This window comes from Apteryx rowi, unplaced genomic scaffold (genome assembly GCF_003343035.1).
Source record: "Apteryx rowi isolate R43461 unplaced genomic scaffold, aptRow1 scaffold_65, whole genome shotgun sequence".
Classification (NCBI taxonomy): domain Eukaryota; kingdom Metazoa; phylum Chordata; class Aves; order Apterygiformes; family Apterygidae; genus Apteryx; species Apteryx rowi.
The window spans coordinates 306080-330848 of NW_020450927.1; the positions used below are offsets into that span (position 1 = coordinate 306080).

Below are 24769 nucleotides of genomic sequence, written 5' to 3' on the forward strand. Positions count from 1 at the left end.
GGGGGGGGGGGGGGGGGGGGGAGAGAGGCTCACAACATAGCCCCACGAACAGAAGTATCAGTGCAACCACAGAGGGCAGCACGGTGAAACCAGGGACACAGATTCCAAAAGATGCATTCCTGGCAAAACCCCCATACCTTGAAATCATGCCCTCAATCACCTACCTGCCTTTGTTTTCTTCCAGCTCTTAGGTTGTGGCTTGCTTTCTTTCTTAAAAAGGTCTTTCATAAGAACTAAGAATCAGTTACTACCATTCAGTATTTATAGCCTGAAAAATCTTTCAAATGAAGGGTGGGATAAGACATACTTTAAACCTGTGGTTTTGGAGGACAGAAAACATTCCCTTACAAGCTGATCTTCTGGCTCTTTCCATATACAATTTTTGATGAATGCAGGTAACCAGCTTAGTGTTAAGTGTTGAGGAAGGTAACTATCAGCTAGGCCTAGAAGTTTTTAGGTGAGGAATCACTAATCACAAAAATGGCTGCACAACTCTCTGAGCAGTCAGTTACCATACAGGCACTCCCCTCAAGGAGGAGTAACTCACCTGATTATTCTTCTCAGCAAACAGACCCACATCCAAGAACTATGATTCCACATGCACTACAACACTACCGGCCCACAATGCCATGACAGCAGGAACAGCAGACTGGTTCAGGAACCTCTTTTTCAATAGTAAAAGCTCAAGGAGTAGAGTAAAAAGCAAGACAGAACCCACACACTCATCTGGACTACTGAACAAGAGATACTGCTCTGTAATTCAAAGGCAAAGAAAAGATGCAGCTTCAAAACAGCAAATACAAACCCACACTGCAGACCATTTATTTCATCTCTATTGTCTCTGTACAGAGCAGACCAATACAGATGAAAGGGAAAAATGCATAAGAGCAGCTGAAAAAAAAAATAGAACTAGAAAATATGATTCTCTCTGCATTTCCAAAAGTAACAAATGTGATGGAGTGATACTCCATTTCCTCTGAAGGTTCTGCATCCTCAGCCCCAGGGCTGACACTGCACACAGAAAATTAACCAGCCCCTCCCATAAGCCTTGTGCTGCCTTATACCAGGATACCTTCCCAAGAACTGGCAGACTGTCAGGCTTATGGTACCAGCCAAGAAAAGCAACTCAGAAATTAATTCTTCAGTGTCATCCACTTCACATTCCTGAATGCTGAGCACAAAACCTTGACTATGGTTTACAGTTTTGGCAAGGCTCAGTGCTGATGCAATAACACCAGTTTCTGGGCACTTACCTGGTAATGCCTTGACTTAAATGCCAGCTGCATTTTGAACAAGACATCTGGGGAAAGAGCAGGCATATCTTTCTATGCAAACCTGCTTCCTTCAGATTGCTACTACAGGGTCTGGTTAGCTTCAGTCTCCAAGGGAAAAAAAAATTACAAAGTATTAGAATGAGGGGGTTAGTATACTCCCTGAGTTCCTGCAGGCTAATCAGATGAATCCTCCTTCCAGGAAAACAGGAAGTGGATGCTAGATTCAGACTTTGTAACAAATGGATGATAGAGGCAGGAGCTGTCAAAGGAGGGCAATTTTGTAATAAAGATGATTGCACTAAGCCTCCTGCATTGCTACAGTGAAGCTAGTTAGTGACGTAAACCTAGGGGTGAGGAAAGCTGAACAGATTTTAGACAGCAGTTCCTGGGCAGAGAGAACTGCAAACACAAGTTCTCCAGCTCTCTCCAAAAAGTAGGACAGGAGCTGTCATAAAAATAGAACAGTGTCAACAAGGAATCTCTTGGAGAAGTAAGTGCCTCTGCTATGGGCAGCGTACCCGCCTCGTTGCTCTGAGCCAAATCACCTTCTAAAGAGACTAGCCCTGTGCAGACTGGAGAGCTATACTGATTTACAAAAACTGTTTAAAGACAGAGCTGAACTGGTACAACTCACATTATGGCACTTGTTTTGCATCCAGTAAGGTCGAGTTTTAAACAGATTTATGTAGAGCAAGGATGACCTCTGCAGAAGGGATGATCTAACAATGGTGTGGATCTTTGTAGAACTAAAACATCCCTGTGGAATGGGGGCCTGGTCAGTCTGTCAGCTGGGATGCACACAAAACACAAGAAACATCATTTATTTTTATTGATCTCCGATTGTCAACAAATTGAATCCCAAGCATCACACAACAGAAAGCTCCTCTTAAAGCATACTTACTGCCACCCTTTCATACCCTGTTCTCTCCTTACTTAGCACACTTAGCTTTTCTAGACTCATTTTTAATCTTTTCACCAGCAGTTTCACCCTTCCCATTTCACCCTTCCTGTGTTCTTTGCTGCTGTGCCCTTTCCTTTAAGAACTGTCAGTATTATTTCTTACCCATTCATCCCTGACAGGCTGTAACTCCACTGTGAGGTAAAAAGCCCAGAAGTAGACTACTATCCATATTTTTGGTAATAGCATGTTCTTAAATACTCTACATTGAACAGAGGAAGAGCCAGCCTTGGGTTACCTGCAGCTGACCGGGCTGTATTGTGTTCAGCCCTTGCCCAAACCTCAGCCTAGGACTGCTCTAGCATGCTGAACAGGGCTAACACGTCAACCTCTCCACCTCAAGAGAGCTCTGAAACTTGGCTTGGGGAAGATGGTGGGTGAGTCAGGTCTTGAGAGCAGGCTCAGAGCCACACTCAGCTAATGTTTATGGGGAGAGGGAGGTGGGGAGGGAGGCCAGTAGCAGCAACTCCATGACTTTCCTTCCAGATATAGGTGAGCTGATAGTCTAGCAATAGAAGAAACGTTTGCTGACCATTTTTCAGATAAACAGCTATGCCACACTGGTTACTGGAGTGGTTAGGGCTGAGGCAAGTAATCTTCAAGCTGAGCCATTTAATTGTGAACTGTCCCAAAGTGCCTCAAGTTTCTGGCTCAATTTCAACAAAAATGAGTACAAAATAAGCCAAAAAGGTAGACTACCAAGGCTAATACTACCTTTAGAAACGACTGATCTCATTGAACAGCCAGAGATCAAGTTGGAAGGGGACCTTCCCCCGCTATCTGCAATGCAGGTTTTCATAGCACCATAACTCCTGGTGGGTAGGAAGTTCTGGTTAAAGCTGTTAATTTACTGTTGTTTTGCCATCCCTGTTCTGTCTCCAACCCTTTGAGTGGTAGGACAAGTCCTTCCTCTTCACCAGCTACAGGGATAGTGTCTTGTTTTCATGCAAGGGCTTGGGAGGTGCAGTTCCATCATAATGAACTGAATGAAACATTGGCCATTCTCCATGGAGCAGTTGTTCAGTTCATTTCTGCTCATTGTATCTTTTGCTCCATAAAAGAGGAAGCCCTGATGTGTGAGATTTTAGCAGAACAGGGAATGAAGAGCCAGGGAATGAAGTCCTGCACACCCAGACCTCTTTCTCACCTGCTTCTCATACTAGCAGTCAGATCCACACGTGCACACATAGGAAGTAACATTAGTGTTCCTTATTGCTTTGTCAGCTCAGAGTCACTGTGGTGGCTCTGGGAGGCATCATGAGGTCTGCACAGAGGTCATTCTGTTGTGAGCGAGAGTAGCACCATGACTGTAATGCCGGTACACAGGAGCAGAACTTGCTGTAGGGAGTTCCTGGGAAAGAAACAGTAAAATTAGGAGGGGCGGCAGACCAATCCCAATAGGCAGCAGTGTAGAGGCTCTTGACTGGTTTGTTCTTTGCCCTTCCAAATTCATCACAAGGACAAGACAGCAGTTGAGCTGAGAATCTTCCTCAGCACCCCAAACAAAGAAGTTGTCCATAAACTGGCATGTATTTGTTCCATTCAGCTGCAAGACCTGACTCAAGTTTTCCAAATCAATATAAGCTGATTAAATCGTGCACCTACTCAGAGGCCTATTCCTGGCCTTTCTCTTACAATAGCACCAGCATCTATTCAGCATGTTCACAGATGGACTAGGGACCTCATTCGGCCAACAACTACCTTGCAAAAATAAAAAAGCTAATGGATTTTGCCACTCATTTAGCATCATCTCAGATTTATGCTGGATTAAAGTGGCTACGTACCCACTGCCTCTGCACACTCTGAACAGCTGTGCCCACACAAGAGGTTATCAATCCAAAAGCAAGCTCCCAGCTGCTCATTAAAATTTCTCTACCAGAGGTTCCTGCCTCCTCAGATACAACTGTGGAGCTGTCTTTTGAGCACTTTATCCATCTTGGTCAAAAGGAAGTAGTCAAGCCAAGAAGTTGAGCCTCTTAGTTAAACTGCTGAAGTTAATCTACCTCATTGCAACTGAAATAGGTGAAAATACTCATGAGCAGCTCTGTCAGCAGGTCTGAGAGGGTCTCTACTGTGGTACAGATGAGTTTGGAATATGACTGGACACAGTCTCAGTCAGACTCCAGGAAACTAAAATATTACCTAAGAGAGGAGGCCAAATACACTAGAATTCTTCAGTGTGGAATACAAATGACTGAGGTGGGATACAATAAAAGACTATGAAATGGTGAATGATAAAGAGAAGGAAACTATTATTCTCTACTCACACAGCAACACAGGGGCATCTAATGAAATCAATAAGCAAGAGGCTAAAAAACAAATAGCAAGAAGCATAATTTCACACAGTGCAGTCAAACTATGCAAACTTGTTGCCAAAGGGAGATTGCAGAAGCCCAAAGTAATGGGTAGGGTTGAAAAGCAATTAGAGAAATATGTGAAGGATAGGTCCATGTATGGTTATCAGACACAAAGGCCTGGGTGAGCCCCAGGCTCAAGCAGTCCCTAAGCCACTAGTTGCTAGAAGCTGAGAAGATACACTGTGTAAGGGATCACCCAGCTGGACACAGTCCTGAGCAACCTCCTCTAGCTGGTCCTAGGGGGGTTGGACTAAATGACCTCCAGAGATTCCCTCCTACCTCAATTATTCCGTGATTCTGTGATTTTTCACTTTCCTTGTTTCCTGCAGTCTTTCCTTAAGCATATGCAATTGGCCACTGTCACAGATAACATACTGGGCCAGCAAAATTTTAGGGCTGACCCAGTTGGAGGGTCTCATGTTTTACAGGGTCTTTGTAGTCCCATCAACTCAACACCTAGCACAGCAGTTTATCTATATACTAGTCTTGTCCACGGGATTTGGAAAGCTGGCATTCACGTGCTCCCAGAACAGGCATGGGAAAATGTTACATTCCTGCTCCCTGGTGGTAAGAAGTGCTGCAGCTAAACAGGAGCACTTACCAAGGATTCTTTTCCTCCAGGAGATCAGGCACAACATTTACCAAGGCAATATACAAAAATCCTCCAGAAGTGAAAGGAAGGATCCAGGCTACTGTTTCCCCTGCACAAATACAGAAAGTTTTCATTATTACTGAGGCAAAATCACAAGAGAGAACAGAGTAGGTAGAGAAGATCTACACATGGCTACCACAGGCCTCCCCACTCCTACAGAAGCCCCAGGGAGCCTTACCTGCTCCTTTTGGTGACTGAGCGCATATTGCAAAGCAGGCTCCTAGAATCCCCCCTAAAGCTGTGGAAAGCTGCATCTTGGCTGCACTCCAGCGGTCAAACCCAGCCCGAAGTAGGATTGCAAAGTCCCCTACCTAGGAAAACCAAGAGCCAACAGCTAATGAATATGAGCATCCCCAAATACAAAGGCCATCCTAACAAGACAAGTGCTTCAAGACTTCTTTTAACTTCTCATGTTGCCAGTCTCCAAGAAGGAGCATCTTTTCAAGGGACAAGAAAATGTTAACCAGACTTAGCCCTTCTCTTTTAGCAGATGAAGCACCTCTTCAATCCCTTAGGACGGCAGGATAAAAAGCCCTCTCACCTCATGTGGGATTTCATGCAGGAGAATTGCCATTGTGGTTAGGAGCCCAACCTATGGCAGAGAAGAGAAGTCAATTAGGAAATGGTCCTCCGGCTCTGAAAGGCTGAGACTTTCATCAGCATGTCAAGGCCCCATTCTCCAAGTTAAGACTCTTGTTACTCAGGGTTTTGAAGTATTCAGTGAAAGGGCAGATGAGGTAACGTTTCCCCACATGTCAGTACAAAGAACAAAGATCTCCCAAGTTTGAAGAAGCTCTGGCTCAGAGGGCCAGGATAGGACTGCTTCTTACTGAAAATGCTTCTCCATGTTCTTGGAAGCTTCCAGAAAATAGGAGGGATTCCTCACATCTTTGGTATTTTTGCATCACACTTGAGGACAGGCATCTCCAGTTCAGTATATGGCATGTGACAGAAACCTTACCTTTCTGCTAACCAGGAAGCTGGCTGCTACTGCTAGGCCATGTGTAAAGTTATCAATGGTGTTGGCCAGCAGATTGAGGTATCCACTAATCTGCAAAGAGAAGGAAGAGCCCCTGATAAAGGAGAAGACATAACAAGATGAAAGAAAGCACCAGACAAGATCTGGACACAGGTTATACAGAGCCATGATCAAATGACACAGGACAGGACATGGCACTTCTGGTGAAGATCTTAACATCAGTGCACAGGTACAATTTAAATGTTGTGTTCAGTTTTAGAGTAAACTATGTTTTAGGGTAGACAAGCATTGTCCAAGATTAGGAAATCTATCTTAGTGGAGGAGAGAGAGAGAGAGAGGGAGAGAGAGAGGGAGAGAGAAGGCAAATGACAGAGAAGCTCTACATACAGAGAGAGACAGAAAAGGTGAAAGGAAAAAGATAGCCAAAATACAAGAATACATTGATTGTAAATCAGACCAATTCTAGGCAACACTCACTAATTTACACAGGTGACTGGCTTCAAATATGACCTGACCTGGTCTTCTAGTCATGTATTTTAATATATAACTGTTAAATGTCTCCTCTTCAAGAGCTGGCAAGAGCAGTGCAGCAGAACAAATGCTGCTGAAATTGCTTTTTATAACCGAACAAATCTTCGAGCATTATACTAAAAAAGCTTGTGCTTGTGGGTTTGCTTTCCCTTAAGAAAGAATAAAAAGAGAAAAGATAGTGATGACAGTCACCAAAAATCCACCCACTAGAAGGCTGGATAGCATGTATATGCATACGCATGCTGACAAACACATTTCTGAAAATTACAGGCATATGCCAACTCCCTTCCCCACTCAAGTCTATCTCCATGTTAGACTTCCCTATTATGCTAACCACTGCTATATCTATGGGTGTTTCCAGACAAATTCTGGCTATTTGGGCCAAACTGATTTATAAGGGTACCACCCAGCCCTTTTGCTCACCATTTCTGTTTTTCCATCATATTTAACAAAAACTAACATGTGCTGGCTCCAGACATACTGCAGTTCACTATGCAGCACTGCATTTTAAATTATCACCAGTCTGGGTGGTAGCTAATACACCGGTCTGTTTCTGGACTGCAAGAACTAAGCTGGCATACATTAGCTCCAGCTACAGAGCAGCAACCTGTGGGTGGAGAGGCAGTCTAGAAACTGGGACATCAACCTCTTATTTCACCATAGTATCAGGCACCAAAGTTTAGCTGGAAGAACACAAGTGCTGGTGGGTTTTATAGTCAGGCCATCGGCACACTTTTTGGTCTTCTGTTCTTCCCTGTTTCTATTGAACTCTGCTTGCGGCATCCTTCTTCTTGCTGTGGTCAAATAAAGAAAGTGTCCATCTGTATGCTGCAGCTCATGTGGGGCTTTCAGTCGAGTATTGAGTATCGAAAAGGCATCACCTTTCTGCACAGCATTTTCTACTGCACAATCTCAAGACATTTTCAAAGGCTCTAAACTTTCAAAAGCACGTCCACGATTAAATATGAAAATGGCCTATTAAGCAGGCCTAACTACAATAAGTAATAATCTAAACATCTCCACAATGGATGCAGAACACATTCCCTTCATGTTTTTGTAAGAAGGAGAACATAAAGCAAGGCGTGCAGACTCACGAACACATAGCAGTTTTAGTTCTCATTCCTCATTTTCAGTCTAATGTGACTGTCTAAAATTTCTCCTTTTCATGCTGGAATTTTAGATGATTGGGTTTTCCCCACAGGATAGTAATTATTATTCATATAAGTTTTACACACACACCATACCATTGTATATAGTGGGGGGAAAAAAAAAAAAGACTTCATGATTAAAACATTAGGGTTTTTTGTTGTCAGTGGCTTGGGCAAACGCTGTCACTGAGAGAAGCAAAGCCTTGGAGTGTTCAGATATAAATTGGGTTGATTTGACAGTTACGAGCCTCTGACATTTACATTCCGAGAATACCTAATAGGAGGTTCTCCTCAGTCATAAACAGTGCAGCTAGATGAAGTGTTTATGTTCATGCTGCAGAGTTAATGTCACTGTGCAATAAAACATACATCTACAATCAGCAAGGATGCCTGTGTCATGGGGAAAAAGAAAGAATGTGCAAGGAAGAAGTACTCTATTCTCTCAACAAGTAAAATCATTCTAAAGGCTGTAATGCAGGAAAGCACCAAATTATATTTGGGTGCAAAGGACCCTTCTCACTTGCAGTGTTTAAGCTAGAACATGTTGTTATAGCCCTGGTTCTAATATATATGGCCCACAGACAACCAATTGCAGCTTACTAATCTTTGAAGCCCTGAAGGGTGACTCCACTTTCTGTTTGTTTGTTTAAATAGTACCTTTCTCCTCTTGTTTTCTTAAAAAAATGGGGTTATTGAGTGGATATTGGAACCAAAGAAGCCTGGTTTGATACGGGTTTCTCTTTTCTTCGCAAGCACCTACCTTGCTCATTTCTAACAATATTGTTTCCCCTGCACGTCCTTTCCCCCCATGCACTGCATGACTGCCCCTTCCCCACCAGATAAGGGCAGCAAGACTTACCTTCCTGCTGATTTGCCAACAAGCCAGTGCAGCCAAACAACATGCAACATTTCCCCAATACTTCCTCAAAAGGACATTAGTTTGCATTTCTCCTCTATCCACACGCTGATTTTTATGGAACTTGCAGAAATTTGATTACCTTCGAGACTTCTCTTGAACTCGGGTAAAATTAATTATAGGTTCAAAAGTTATTGGAAAAGGAAGGGCAGAACAGATGGACAGACAGATGGAATGACTGTTTCCTAATGAAACAGGGTAACAAGACAAGAATATCTTGGTAGTTTTGGTAATTCCCCCCCTACCAGAAAGAATATTGAGATCTTCTGATTACACACTCACCAGGTAGAAAGCAACAGTTAAAACTATGTATGTAATTTATTAGTTGCCAATTTGTGCCTATCCACAAGTCAGTAAGACTGAACAGACATTTTAGGATCTTAAAACTAAAAGGGCTCTTACTGATCATCTAGACTGACTTTTTGTATAACACAATTGAAAGGACCTCATTCAATTTCTGCATAAAGCCCATTGTTTCTTAAACTATACTGTATTTTGTAAAGAGCAGCTTAAATCATGGCTTAAACCTCACAAATGACAAAGAATCTACTATCACTCTAGGTAAGCTGATCCACGGGTAAGTTGCCCTCAGTTACAGAGTTCTGTTTGATTTCTAGCCTGCTACTGTTTAACTTCAACTTCCAACTATTCAAATTTAATCAGGCCTCTCACAAGGGTATTTGTATACTTTAACAGTCACCCCGAACTGTCACTTCTATAGACCTAAAGATTAAAGAAAACCACCTTTTAACCATGTTTTCCAAACTTCAAGTAACTATTTCAGCTCCTTCACGATCCCTTTAAAATTTATTAATAGTTCCTTGGATATTGTGAATAACACTACTGGAAAAAGTGTCATATAGCTGTTTCATTACTGTTGTATAGAAAGAGGAACTCTCTTCCCTTGCCTTAACTGATATTTCCCACTCACCCATTCTCCTGGCTGTAGCATCATAATGGAAGAATGTGTTTAAACAATTTTCTCCTATGATTCTTGCATGTTTTTCCAAGGCACTGACTTCCTGGAAACTGCACCTATGTTGTAAATGTGATCTGCATTCTTTGTTTCTTAATCTAGTGCTTAATATTTTCATGTATTGAAACATGTTAAAAATTCAGCTGTTTTGATCAAGTTATTCAGTTTACCCAGTATCACTGACCTCACACAGTCATAACATGCCATTTAAGTAACAGAGTAATAGCTGCAAATGTTAAAATGTACTTTTTTCAAACTATCCTTTACAAAGATTGTAAACCAGCAGTGAACATATTTTTGAGTGAGGCTGCATCAATCCAGTCCCTAGTTATAGGTAGCTTTTGTACTATCTCTGTAATAGATAATTATCAGTTTAAATACAGATAATATTGGCAAAGTTGACTGTATACAGCACTAGTTTTATTAGAATTTGGGACAAAGTTAGGTTTTATATATGTCTCCCAGTATCATTACAAATCAACCTTATGCTTGAATAAAAGTCAGCAAAAGAGTCTGGAGGACAAAAAAAAAAATCTATCTTCCATAAGACCATACCAATTAGCATTAATTACATTATTATTTTTACATTAGGACAAGGCCCTGAGCAATTGTGTCCCCCATCAGTGTTTTATTTCTGCTTAAAACCAGTGGTGGACTAATCAGCCTGTAGTCCCTAAGTCCCTGTATATAGCTTTCTAAAATAAAGGCACAATGTTTCAAAACCCAGTAATACCAGCTTCACCATCACTGCCACCAAGGTGACAACTTGCAATTTGTATAGTGCTCCGTATGTGCAGATTACATGAATGTGAGAGATATCAAAAATGTACAGTGATCTCAGCATATCTTTCACATTAATGTGTGGTAAGAGTCACAAAGTCACAGCAAAACAGGTTTAAAATAGAAAGATTGAAGAGCCTCTGACTGACTACATATCCATGTTTGAGTTAGCTCATGAAACCACATTTTCTTGTTGTAGTTACTCTCCTGCAATCTCGTACATTTTTTATGGACTCTCAGACTCAAATTGGAAATTCTCCTTCGCAAAAGTGGTCTACTGCTCTCTCTAATGTTCACCCAGACAGGGCTTCCACAATGCGAGGACAGTAAAATAAAACCAAAAGGGAAAGCAAAGCCAATCTAAAGGTTAGCCACTGCCTAGTGGTTTCTCTGCCCCGCCTCCAATCCTATGAGCTTGCTGATATCCCCTTATCCCAACACTACAGGCTGCTTGACAGCACAGCAAGCTGATTCAAGAAGCTAAATTAGCAGAGAATTAAACCTACAAAGCAACAACAATAAAAAAAGTTCTCGGCCTGTTTAGCTCCTTGAACTGGCTCACTGTGGGATCAGATGAGCACCAGTGGAAAGGATGGGATGGGAAATGCATGTTTGGAGATAGAAGTGGACAAGAGGCCCTTTTTGGCAGCGGATAGTTGCTAATCTGAGAAACCAAACCCTTACGTTTTACAATGAATAGCTTCAACTGTCAAAATGCATCTAAGAGTTGCCTGAACAGGAAGTGTGCAGCTCACAGCTGCTACAGTGCAGACACTGAAGAAAAGAGAAATCATTGCCCCAAAATTTAAACAAATAATATATACTGACTATAAGATATAGTATAACAAAATGTGGAAGTACTGTGTTCTGGTCTCAGGATTCAGTCAAAACAGACTATTGTGAAGACGTAAGTCTGAAAAAATGACTTTGCCTTTCTTGCATAAGCTGCAGGGCAGATTTTCTCCAGTAAGACCGCTATTTCCTGCCTATTGTAACTGTGATGGACACTTTGACAGAGCAAAAATAAGCATAACTTGCTCATAAACACCGAGTTCCCCACTCTGGGACAGTACTTTCCACAGACAACTCTTTCTCCTGACTGAATTTTAAAATATTTGCCCCAGAAAACATAAGATGTAAAGCATCTAGGAGAAGTTTGCTTGTGGATGTCTTACCTTGATCCTGTTGTCTGTTGGAAGAGACTGGAGAGAGGAGCCATTACACTGAGCTGAAACTGTTCCTGCTCTTTGGGGTCTGCCTGCCACCTTCTGAAGGGGGAAGCCACTTCCATTGGGAATCTTCTCCTCTGGTGCTTTAGAATCAGAGCCCTAAATTAGGGAAAAACAACTTGTCACTGCCTTTTTGTCCCCAACAAAGAGCATGAATCGGGGTCAGAAATCCAATCATCAACCTTAATCCTTTTGTCCCTACAGCCCAAATCAGTAGCTTTGGTACCACGTTCTAATAATTATAACTACCAGAAATGAGAAAGATTTCAGAGAGCTTTTTGTCACATTTGTAAAATGGAATTAATGTATTTAAACTTCATCTATAAGGCTAACTGGCTAACACACTGTTAGACAACATGAGCAAAGACTTCCCAAACCATCAGGAGATGGAAAATATCAAGAGACTGGGAATCTGAGCCAGACCTTATGGCTATGAGCCATGTCCCATTGGAAAGATGGGGACAAGAGAAATTCAACTCCATCTGGGCAGAGGGAGAAAGTGGGGGGAAGAGTCTTGTTCTCTCCAGTACATCAGGATAACTAAGATCAGAGAATTATTCTATAGTTGGGATTGTCAGCTTCCAAACACCACAAACTGTTCATCTCAGGCTTTACTCTCTCGTATTAGGAGAATAAATTCCTTTCAGAGTTTAAAATCTCATGTTAAGTCAGAGTAAAATCTAGTTATGCAGTGCCTGATCTCCAGTTTCATCTCTCAAAAGGCATGGCACAGCAAGGACTGAACAGTCAACAGGAGTTGCTGCTACAAGTTGTGCAGATTGCTAAGGACTAGCCATGTTCCTCTGTTTTGGAGTTACCTTCTGTTACTTCTTTGTTAATGCATCCCTTGCTGCAGGATGACTCTTGCCTGAAGCATTACACTGTACCACCTGGCCAACCATAAATCCCTTCTCCCACACAATGTACCAGCTCCACAGAACAGGGGCCTGGTCCAGACTATACCCAGGAGAAGAGGGCAGTGAGGAACACCTTCCAGAGAAGAAGGGTCTCTTTGTACTGACTGAGGCCCAAGAAAGAAGTGAAGTGCCTAGTAGTGAGTCACAATCACCGAATGGAGTATGCATTGGCAAGCTGTCATCCTTCAAAGCTCACTTAAGAAAGTCTCATCTGCAGAGAGCTCCAGCTCCCAGGCCACATAAAAGGGGAGTTCTCTTTTACACAGATCTCAGAGAACAAAACCAACCCAGAGGTGAGAAATCTCAGATAAAACCACAAAACCAAAGCTTGAATATGAAACACCTTCTCCTACAGCCTAGTGTCAAAGAAGTGGCAAAAAGCTCCTAAAGGCCATTGACAACAAGCTACTCACAGCTCCAGGCCCATCTGCTGAACCTGTCAGATAGGGCAGAGGAGGTGTTTAGTACAGTGCTTATGTACCTGACTCATAAACCAAACACAATAGCACTCCCTCCCCTCTGGCTACTCACTTACCACACCTGGAAAATCCTTCTCTTCTTTCTCTAGGAAGATCTTCTCTAGTGCCAGGAAGGTCAGGAAACCAATGATCACCCAGAGCCCAAGAAGTTTCTGCTGCTGAAAGCTCTGCCCTTCTCCTGAGGGACAAGAGAGAAATGATATTCTATCAAGGAGGATGCAGGGTTTTCCCATATGGGAACCCATCCTGTCCCAGACAGATTAACCAAGAGTCCCAAGATAACAGGAAAAAAAAGAGGTGTTTCCACTGTCCTTTTGAGGAGTAAGGAGCAAATACAACTCACAGCAAATTAGTTTCATCTACTCATTCTTGATCTAATAGATATCCTCATCTCAGGACACTCAGACTGAGAGCCCCCACCCCTTTGCTTCAGTAGGGCAATCCAGACTGTTTTCTGACAATACTAAGAATTTCCCTGAGCTCCAGAAGCAAGGGGAGATTACATGCTGGTATCAACAAAAATCCTGCAGCTGTGTCTACTGAGCAGCAAGCCCAGACAACACTCCCCATTAACAGAGCTACAGACTCACCTTCCCCTTTCTGCCACACCTGCATAAGTTATTAAGCCCAAAGCTATAAATTCTTTTTTTCAATTGCAGCCAAGCCTGTGAGATAATCATCCATTCAGCCTGGCTGCAGACATGGAGGTTGCATTGCACTGGAAGAACAAAAAGACTCTTTAGTGGGGCATATATGGGTCATGGAAACCTTTGTGCTAAGGACAGTCTGGAAAAAGCAAACAAGATACAGCAAGAAGGCAGTGTCACTGGGAAACCACTGTAAGAAAGAGGAAAAAAAAGGACAGCGAGTTCTACTGACAGTGCCAGAGCTGTGAAGAGGGAGAACACTAAGCGACCCATAGATACACGAAGGATCTGAAATCCCAGGACATAAGTGCAATGGAGCCTGGGAAACCCAGGGCATCCTTTTCCCTCTCTCACATTCTCAGTGGGGAAAGGATTTCATGGTTTTCACAATAGGTGGAATTAAGCAGTACTTGGCTTCTTGTGTCATCAGTTTGCCAAGGCAGAAATATAATCATTACAGGTTTCAACAAGCCTGACTATCTGAGGGATGAAGAGCATACACCAATACCACAAGCACTACCTCAACGCAACCAGTGTTTAGCTTGCAGGTCAATACTGGGCTCTGTCACCTACATTTTTTGTTTCCTTTGCCCCATCTCAGCCAATGGCTCTAGGGACAGTCAATTTTTCATCACTTCTCTTGAGCAAAACTTGAGAAGGCAACATATTTGGGCTTCAACAGATCAAAGTACCCAGTGGACACACCTGATTAAGTCCCAAGAAAGAGGTTCTGTGAGTAGCACTGTGATAGAGACAGATTTCTAGGGGAGATGTTATCTAATGAGGCATATTCCCACCTGAAATGGTGCATGTGTTCATGTATCAGACCATACAGATTCATTATTTCCTAATCGGTTTAAGAAAGCATCCCCTTTCCTTAGGGAAAACACTAAAAAAAACCCAACACAGATTTACAAGAGTTCAAGGAAAGATGCGAAAAGTTCATAGATGAAAAATCCATTGCAGGTTGCTAAACACAAAGAAACTACATCCAACTCAGGAAGCCTCTTTAGAGGGCTGCAGAATACAGAGAAGAAATATTACATGTGCTTTGGCTGTTCTTATAACCTGCCCTAGACATTCACTTTTAGATACCAAAACAGAATACCAGTCTAAGCCCATTTTGGGGCTGACCCAGTCTAGCTGTTCTTGTGTTTTCAACATGGAACAGACTTAAAAAGCACAGCAGTAGGCATAGCTGCTTCTTGGCAGAGGGGGCTTTCATACCTGCTGTTGCACTGCATGTGTAGGCCCAAGCTTCAGGAAGCAGGTGCAGAAACACATTCCCCAGTAGCCCACCAATTGCAAAGCTCAACAACTGCTTCAAACGATGTGATCCAGCTAAAAAAGAAACAAAAAATGATCATAATTCAGCCCAGAGCCAAAACATCACCAGCTGAGATTTTGCACAAAGAAACCTAAATTAGAAGCATCTGCAAGCCAAGTTTTCAAAGAGAGTAGGGGAAAAATAACTAGAGTTCAAGAAAAAGCCCTTGTACCACTTGGCTGAGACAGCAGTGTGTGGGAGGGTCCTGGACCAAGCAACTCCCTGTGGTACATATCCCAAATGATGCTTTTTGCACAAGCTCTGGCCAGGACCAACCCTATCAGATTGATGGGGATGGCCTAAAACAATGAACCGTGTCTATTTTAGAGGGCAGTATTCCTATGACACTGGGATGATCCAAGGTCCTATTCATCACTGTGCCATTCAGTCACAATCCAGGACTTTCAGCTTCAGAAAGGCTAACCCACGTAGCAGGCTTACCTTCTGAACGCAGAGCAGCTCCTGTTTCAAAAGGAATCACCAGCAAGGGGAAGACCCCGCTCAGCCCCACCATGAATGAGCCAATGAGGGAACAGATCCAGGCATCCAGCCGCTCATTACTGAAAAGTTTTCCCCAGGACTCAGCCTCCTTCTCACACAGAGGACCAGAACTAGTGGCAACATGACCCTTTGGGAGCTGCTGAGCTTCACAAGCCACGATCAGAAGCAAGGAGAGTGTCCCATCAAGCAGAAGCTTTTGCTTTGTCATCTCTAAGTGGTCTCAGCTGGGCTGGCCAATCTCTGAAAAGAACAGGGGAGAGCAGTTCTGAGAGCATTCAGAGACCCCCCTCCCACCATCCAGATAGAAAGGCCTTAGTTGCTCCATTCCTTCCCTCAGCATCTTAGTGCATGTGTACATCCTCCTTTTCCCCATAAGGAAAAATTTGAAACTCTCCCCGATTTCAACATAGCACTCTTTAGTGCTGTGACAAGGACACTGTTTATCATCAGTTATGTGAAACTGCCGACAAAACACCTTGTGAAGAGGTGTGGCTTCCTGCACCTCCCCCCTAGATGGGCTGGACTTGGACTCTGCAGAGGCAGTACCCTCAGGTACCCTTGCCCTTCAGTATCCTGAGGCTCCAGAGGAAGGTCTTGACCAGAGATGCTACCAGGATAAGTCTCCTCTGCCTATCTGGTGAGCTGCTGGAAGAGAATCCCCTCTGACATTTTTTTATTGTGAAGTTGGTATGACAGAATTACAAAACGCAAGGGACATGTGGCTGTGGGATTACTGGGTAGAAAAATAAAGACAACCAAAGATATGGAGTGGCATCCATATAACAAATTAGGATGCAAGACAGACAACTAAGTTGGAGAGGTAACGTGATGGAGGTCTATAAAATCATGATGGTATAAAGAGGGTGAACAGTGTTTGACTATTCATTGTCTCTTCCAATAGTTGATGAGGCCTTCTACAGACAGCTGGAAGTAGCTTCATGATCACAGGCCCTGGTTCTCATGGGGAACTTCAACCATCCTGATATCTGCTGGAAAGACAACACAGCTAGGCACAAACAGTCCTGGAGGTTCCTGCAGAGCATTGATGATAACTTTTTGACACAGGTGGTAGAGGAGCTAACAAGGAGAGGTGTGCTGCTGGACCTCGTACTAACAAACAAAGAAGGACTGGTTGGAGATGTGAAGGTTGAGGGCAGCCTTGCCTGCAGTGACCATGAGATGGTGGAGTTCAGGATCCTGCGAGGAAGAGGCAGGGCACTAAGTAGGATCACAATCCTGGACTGCAGGAGAGCAAACTTTGGCCTCTTCAGGGACCTACTTAGAGGAATCCCATAGGTTAGGGCCCTAGAAGGAAGGGGGGTCCAAGAGAGCTGGCTAATATTCAAGCATCACTTCCTCCAAGCTCAAGATCAGTGCATCCCTATGAGTAAGAAGTCAATCAAAGGAGGCTGGAGACCTGCATGGATGAGCAAGGAGCTCCTGGCAAAACTCAACCAGAAGAAGGAAGCATACAGAAAGTGGAAAGGGGGACAGGCCACTTGGGAGGAATATAGGAAYRTTGTCAGAGTATGCAGGRATGCRACGAGGAAGGCTAAGGCCCRTTTGGAATKAAATCTGGCTAGAGATGTCAARGACAACAAGAYGGGCTTCTTCAAAGACATCAGTAGCAAGAGGAAGACTAGGGAAAATGTGGGCCCTTTGCTGAATGGGGTGGGTGCCCTAGGGATGAAGGATACAGAGAAGGCAGAGTTACTGAATGCCWYCTKTGCTTCAGTCTTTACTGGTCAKGCCAGCCCTCAGGAACCCCAGACCCTGGAGGCAAGAGAGAAAGYCTGGAGRRAGGAAGACTTKCCCTTGVTBGAGGAGGAKYGGGTTAGAGATCATTTAAGCAAACTTGRCACCCACAAATCCATGGGCCCCGATGGGATGCACCCATGAGTGCTGAGGGAGCTGGCGGACATTATCGCTAGGCCACTCTCCATCATCTTTGAAAGGTCATGGAGAACAGGAGAGGTGCCTGAAGACTGGAAGAAAGCCAATATCACCCCAGTCTTCAAAAAGGGCAAGAAGGAGGACCCAGGGAACTACAGGCCAGTCAGCCTCACCTGCATCCCTGGAAAGGTGATGGAGCAGCTCATCCTGGAGGCCATCTCCAAGCATGTGGAGGACATGAAGGTGATCAGGAGTACTCAGCATGGCTTCACCAAGGGGAAATCATGCTTAACCAATCTGAAAGCCTTCTGTGATGGAATGACTGGCTGGGTAGATGAGGGGAGAGCAGTGGATGTTGTCTACCTAGACTTCAGCAAGGCTTTTGACGCTGTCTCCCATAACATCCTCATAGGTAAGCTCAGGAAGTGTGGGCTAGATGAGTGGACAGTGAGGTGGATTGAGAACTGGCTGAATGGCAGAGCTCAGAGGGTTGTGATCAGCAGCGCAGAGTCTAGTTGGAGGCCTGTAGCTAGCGGTGTCCCCCAGGGGTCAGTACTGGGTCCATTCTTGTTCAACTTTTTCATCAATGACCTGGATGAAGGGATAGAGTGCACCCTCAGCAAGTTTGCTGATGATACAAAACTGGGAGGAGTGGCTGGTACACCAGAGGGCTGTGCTGCCATTCAGAGAGACCTGGACAGGCCGGAGAGGTGGGCGGAAAGGAACCTCATGAAGTTCAACAAAGGCAAGTGCAGGGTCCTGCACCTGGGGAGGAATAACCCCCTGCACCAGTACAGGTTGGGGGTTGACCTGCAGGAAAGCAGCTCTGCGGAGAAGTGCTGCACTGGGAGTGTTGGTGGACGCCAAGTTAAGCATGAGCCAGCAGTGTGCCCTTGTGGCCAAGAAGGCCAATGGTATCCTGGGGTGCATGAGGAAGAGTGTTGCCAGCAGGTCGAGGGAGGTGATCCTCCCCCTCTACTCAGCCCTGGTGAGGCCACATCTGGAGTACTGCATCCAGTTCTGGGCTCCCCAGTACAAGAGGGATGTGGCACTACTGGAGCAAGTCCAGCRAAGGGCTACAAAGATGATTAGGGGACTGGAGCATCTCTCATATGAGAAAAGGCTGAGAGAGCTTGGCCTGTTTAGCTTGGAGAAGAGAAGGCTGAGAGGAGATCTTATCAACGTGTACAAGTATCTGAAGGGAGGGTGTCAAGAGGATGGGACCAGACTCTTTTCAGTGGTGCCCAGTGACAGGACGTGAGGCAATGGGCACAAACTGAAACACAGAAAGTTCCATTTGAATATGAGGAAAATCTTCTTTACTGTGAGGGTGACAGAGCACTGGAACAGGTTGTCCAGAGAGGTTGTGGCATCTCCTTCTCTGGAGATATTCAAAACCCACCTGGACGTGATTCTGTGCAATGTGCTCTAGGTGACCCTGCTTGAGCAGGGGGGTTGGACTAGATGATCTCCAGAGGTCCCTTCCAACCCCAACCATTCTGTGATTCTGTGATAAGAAAAGCCAGGGGGGCTTTTCTTATGGCTCATCACATGAAGCCAGTGGGGGTCAGCTTCAAAACAAACAAACAAAATCCCCAAATGTAGCTCTTCACTAGCAGGTAACATATAGTAGCACTTAGTAATCTCTGTAAGTATTAGTAGTAATAATAGTAATAGATAGTAATATCTGAAGCATTAGTGACTATATTTGAAAATTTACAGAAATTATGTGGGAAGGCCCCAGAAGGCTGGAGAAGTGTCATGCTTCACCTACCTTAATAAACAGAAAAAAAAAAAGGGGGGAGGAGAAGACTTAAGGAGTTACAGACCAGTAGCTTCAATCCTCAGAAAGATTCTTGATCAAATTAAGTGATCAGTTTGTAGTTACCTAGAAGATAAAGTGATAAAGATAACAAAGCTTTAAGTAACAGACAAACAGAAAAGGGCCTGAAATCATCAAGATGAAATTCAGGGTGCTGGAACCAATCTAAGGGCCTGCTGCAACTGCAGCTGAAAGGGGCAGTGTTGCCCCTTCTCCCCCACCGCTTCATTCATTCCCCCTGCAATGCTCTCACCTGACCCCATGGGTGAGCAAGCTCAGAATAAAACAGAAAAACAGTTTTTTTAAAGGCTCCATCCTCCTCTAATTTCACTAGCTGAACTAGACCACTGCAGGAGGAAGGCCCAACTGCAGCAAGCAACCAAAGAAAAGTGAAAGGACAGGGTCACATGGCTCCCCAAAAGGAGGACACTGAGATCCAGGCACAGTGACCACAGACACAAGGAGCAGAAAGGATGCAAGAAAGAATTGATGAAGAACCCTTTTGGCTAGCTGTGGGAGAACCACTAAAACCTTCTGTGGCAAGATAACATCTGGTCAAGTGTAAACTCTGCTGACCCATATGAAACCCATCACTTTTTTTTTTTTTTTTGGAAGAAGAAGAAGACGACGACGAAGACGACGATGAAGACGACGACGAAGACGACGACGAAGAAAAGCCCTACATAGCAAATTCAAACCAGCTCAAGATTTTGTGGCATTTTATTGCAGTGTTTTGATCTGGCTATAGGAATCCTAAACCTAGCTTTAACATACCGTCAAACCAATCTCACTAAAGATAAGTACAAAATAGCATACTATAGAGAAAAAAAAAATGCACATGACATAATAGTAACTCTGAAGTGCCAGGAAAAGAAAAAAGACACACACATATTGAATCCAAAAATTAAATATGTCAGCAATGTAAGCCTGCTACAAAGAAGGAAAATGACATCTTGGGACATATTCAAAGCTATACTGTGTGCATGATGTGGAGGCAGCGATTCCATTCTACTCTACACCAGTTAGACCTGGGCCAACAGACTGCATCCAGCCTCGCAATCTGTACTCCACAGAATAGATACAAAAATTGAAGACATTCCAGTGGAAAGAAATAAAAACAAGAGTTTAGAAAGCATGACCTGGAAAAAAAGACTAAAAGACCTGGCTGTGTTTAGTCTAGAAAAGATAAGCTGAAGAGAGTAAGAGTGAAGAGAATAGAAGGGTCTGCACACAATAAAAGTCACGAGAAAGTGGGAAAGTGCACAACTCTTCTTCATGGACATTGAGGAATCCACTCAACTGGTAAATATGATTTGGCTTGGCTAAGAAGAAACAAATTTAAATGATGTCAAAGTGGTGATAAACAGTTTATCTATGATGCAGAATCTCCTACACTAGATTTTTACTTTTTTTTTTTTTTAATATTAAACACCTGATCCAGATGCTGTTTCACTGCAAAGACTAGGACCAGATCCTCTCTTGGAGTCCTTCTGAGTCCTACATCCATGATTCCCTGAAGTTGGTTAGACTCTTGTTCAACCTGGTGGCACCCTATCAAAGGGAGGCAGCTCTTGGTCTGTACAGTATTATTGGCACAACTACTCCAAAAGAATAGGGAGGGCATGGGGGGAGTGGCAGCAAGGCCCATTTTCCTTTCCCACAGCACTCCATGTACAGTAAGCACCAATTCACCTCAGCCACTGAAGTGGACAGGCGCTGGGCTGTAACAGAAGTGCCAGGAGAGCCCAATGTGCTAGGGACACTGCCCTCCTCCCAGTTTCAACAATGCAAAACTCCTGTTGTCACTGCAAGGTACCTGGGACACTTCAGGGCCATCTGGCTTCCTGCACTGAGATTAGGACTCCCCTCCACAGCTATGCAACCAGACCCACAAAGCTACAGTAACACTAAGCAACAATTAGCCAAATTTCCCTGTGAAAAAGCAAAAGGATTGGAAGTTCTGAAAACATTAGCTGTCCCATAACTGAGTACACTCTCTCCTGTTCTGAGCACATATACAGGCCAAAGCCATTCAGCCACAGAGGCCCCTGCACAGAGAGGTTAAGGGACTCTTCAGGCAGATTACACTAGCCACAGCCTTCTCTGCTGACTAGCTGCTGCATAAGAACCTGTATTTACAGAACTTCCTGCTTTAAAAACCAGGCAGGTATCCCTTCCAACCCCAGACTGGGCCTGACAGATGTCCTCTTCCTTTATGATAGGATTAGACCAAGAAAATGACTGGGAATAGCTTCTCCGTGAGGAGTAAAGCCACTCTGGCAAAAATCAAGACTTATACAACCACCATACGAGCATGAAGAGTTAAAGAATACACGTAAAGAATACAAAACAACTGCTCTCTGCAGCTTGGCAGTGATGGAAATTGGCACAAACTAACCCCTTCTCATCCTGATTTTGTCAGTGAGCTGTAATCCAGGATGTGCACGTGGTTGTCACAAAGTTAACAGCTTCTGAGAATCAGGCTGGAAAAGAAAACACAACAACTAATGCAACAGGTCCATTTCTTCCTTCTTCTTATTCTCCCTACTCACAGCCCATACCTGCCACAAGGGACACCTGAAAGGCTCTTTGAGACCGAGTAACCAAAATCCTGGTTAGAGGCAAAAGCACACAGGAGAAAAGGCACGTCCAGGACTTGAAGCCAGGCATGCAGCCTGTTTTCAATGTCCTTTCCCCAGCAAGGAGAGGGACCAGGTTCCTTCCTGAAGTTATGGACAATAAAGAGGGAGGAGGGGGGAAGGCTGTGGAAAACCAATCCCCTAACTCACATTTGTGTCAGCCAACCTTCTGTGGCCCATAGATCTTTCTTTTCTTGTTAGTCACACAAAGGAAAAAAATTATATTCCTTCACATCTGACCATCATTACCTTGCAGCTCAAGAGCATCTCCATCTCTCATATAGTAAATTCTTGATGGCTATAAAACAGCTGTGCACCAAAACTTAGTGCACCATCCAGGACACACCTGCATTGATCTTTGTGTGCAGCTAATTATTTAGTACATATTCCCAGTATGTGCTTTTTCCCAACATATCATAATCACTTGCTCTAAAAAAATATATATATTTTTTTATCTCCATAGCCCCTTTGCTTCTCTATCCCATAGCTACACACCTCTCATGAGATGTAAAGTTTATTTAATGTCTGTAAAGTCTCTGAATTCAAACTGCCTGCTACTAAGCCAGGTATTTAAGGGGAAGAAAGGGAGCAAACAAAATGTAGTCCTAAGATAAGAACTGAAGAGAGAGAGAGAATAATACACTGCCACTACAGTTGCAGAAGGTGGAAGTCTTCCTACCCCTAATTTTAGTCATCAGCATCTGTTTTAGGAACTCAGCTAGAGAAAGCCATAAGCACCCAAAGGGTCTCAGAAAGGTGTGGTTACTATGAGGCAGAGGCATAACTGGTTTTACAAGAGATTTGTGTTCTTCTCAAGAAGGGTATATGAGCTATTTAAGAATATTTATTTAAGATAAATAGCCAGCACATCACCTACTCATTGGTTTTGACAAATGACATGCTTTGGTATCACAGCACTTAACTGTGCTGCAATCCGAACCTGTTCACAGTTTCCACCGGTAGCACTCTCTATAGCATCCATGCATCCTGTGGAGGTCTCAAAGCTGAGCAGCCAGGAGCTGGGTCTGCTTAGCTCTTTCTACAACAACCTTAGGTCTGTAGTGACTAAAAGGTCTTCCCTGCTCAGGAAGAATAACTAAATGAGAATTTGCCATTTACACACTCAGGAGTAAGGGGAAAAGGCAGAATGAACACCAAGTCAAGAGAACAGTTCCTGCCCACCGCCCAGGAGACTCCCTGGGCTGCCCCTGCCTCACAGTGCTCACTGAGCACATCTGCAGCAGGCTGCGCTTGAGAAAATGCAGACAAAACTTAAAGCGCCAACGGAAAAAACTACTGGAAAAGAGAAAATAAAATAAAATATTTACATAAGAGAGATTCCTGCAGCAGCCCGCCTCCTCCCCTCCCAGACACTTTGCCTTTTCAGACCACACAGCTTCAGCTCTGTCTCAGTACAGTCGCTCGCTGCCATACAATGACATTTTAGATGTTCTCGGTGGAAAAGAAAAGAAAAAAAGAAAAAAAAGAAAAAAGTTTTTTGCAACTGTTTTCTCTGGAAGCCTGGTCTTGGAGTTGCAAAAGAGCACTCCATGGAATGGAAAAAAGTTATTTTCCAGGGAGGAAGCGTAAATTTCAGCCAAAAAAATTCTCCACAAGCCACCTCCCTCCATTAGCCCTGCAGAGAGCTCTGAATTCCTGCTGGAAGCCCTGTCCTCTGCAGAGGCACAAAAGGTTTCTGGTCCCCCAAAGCACTCGCTTCTCTCCCAGTCACAGGCCACCTTTAGGGAACCCATTGCTCTGGTGGGACTCTTCCCCTCTCCCCCATACCACTCATACAGAATTGTTTTGCACAGAGACTCTCACTTCTACAAATTATGCACATCATAGCATGCATAGCTAAAAATTGTGGATGCACAGGTTTAAAGAACAACAGWGTGTCACAGAACAGAACAGATTAGACACCTCGCAACCCCAAGATCATGCCTTTTCCTAGGGGATTAAAATACTGATCAAACACTACAGTAGTTTGGGATACAGTGATTTCTTCCCCAGCGACCAGCCTGTGAGAAAAGTTTATAGAGGCAGCAATCACCTTCACCCCCTCAGGGCTGGGTGAGGTTTCCCTCCTCCCAGCCCACTCTCCGTGGGAGCCGCAGCAGAGGCCGGGCAGATCTCCCGACCCCCCAGCAGCCAGCCGCGGGCCTGGGTCCCGCGGCCTGAGCCCCGCTGCGGCCGGGCCGGGCCGGGCCGGGCCGGGCCGGGCCTCCGCCACAGCCCCAGGCCGAGCTGGTGCAGGACACCGCTCTCTTATCCACAGGCGATTAACACGGCAGCCCCACTCTTAGCATCGTTTCTGATAACGTTGCGGACGGCTTCTGAGAGGACGGACAGCTCTGTTTTTCCATGCTAGGAATGCTGACAAACGCAAAGTGAGGCATATGTGCTGGAGGGAGCAGTTAACCCTGTTCCTGCGCCCTCCGGGACGAGCACGTTAGCTGGGCTCCCCAAGGGGCAGATCCTGCGCTGTCTTGCTGAGCGCAGCGCAGACCCCGACCAAGGGAGCGGCAGCAGGACGGCAGCGAGCCGGCTCCCCGGAGGGGCAGCGGTGCCGTCTCCTCTCGTTACAGCTCCCGGGGCGGAGGCGCGGGGCAGGGCACCCCCGGGGCGGCGCTTCCCCCGAGAATCGCCTCTTCCAAGTTGCTTCTAAACTTTCTCGGCCGAACCCCGCCGCGGCTGAGCTCCGAGCCCGCGGCGCGCCGGGAGCCCCCCCGCGCCGCCCCGGG

The 24769-nt window shown here is 44.6% G+C and overlaps 2 protein-coding genes across 6 annotated transcripts in view; both read right to left on the bottom strand.

The window, feature by feature from the left end:
* Positions 1 to 1286, bottom strand: part of LOC112975030 (transmembrane protein 178B-like) — a 16280-nt gene extending 14994 nt beyond the window's left edge. The window contains exon 1 of the mRNA XM_026084644.1: positions 1254 to 1286. Within this exon, the coding sequence (XP_025940429.1) occupies positions 1254 to 1286 (33 nt within the window). The remainder of the gene's footprint in view (positions 1 to 1253) is intronic.
* Positions 1287 to 2081: 795 nt separating this feature from the next.
* On the bottom strand, positions 2082 to 24048 carry SLC39A13 (solute carrier family 39 member 13). 5 transcript variants are annotated; one of them, XM_026084761.1, is made up of 11 exons: positions 23354 to 24045; positions 21785 to 21869; positions 15612 to 15911; positions 15071 to 15184; positions 13253 to 13374; positions 11747 to 11899; positions 6203 to 6292; positions 5783 to 5833; positions 5420 to 5552; positions 5191 to 5290; positions 2082 to 3583 (listed from the first exon to the last, which is right to left on the bottom strand). In XM_026084761.1, the coding sequence occupies exons 3-11, from the start codon at positions 15877 to 15879 to the stop codon at positions 3508 to 3510; spliced, it is 1107 nt and encodes a 368-aa protein (XP_025940546.1). In that variant the 5' UTR covers positions 15880 to 15911; positions 21785 to 21869; positions 23354 to 24045; the 3' UTR covers positions 2082 to 3507. The 5 variants fall into 5 exon arrangements, with proteins under 5 accessions (XP_025940546.1, XP_025940550.1, XP_025940547.1 ...); XM_026084765.1 differs by lacking the exon at positions 6203 to 6292 and having other exon boundaries at positions 23354 to 24048; XM_026084762.1 differs by lacking the exon at positions 23354 to 24045 and having other exon boundaries at positions 21785 to 22496.
* Positions 24049 to 24769: the final 721 nt, after the last annotated feature.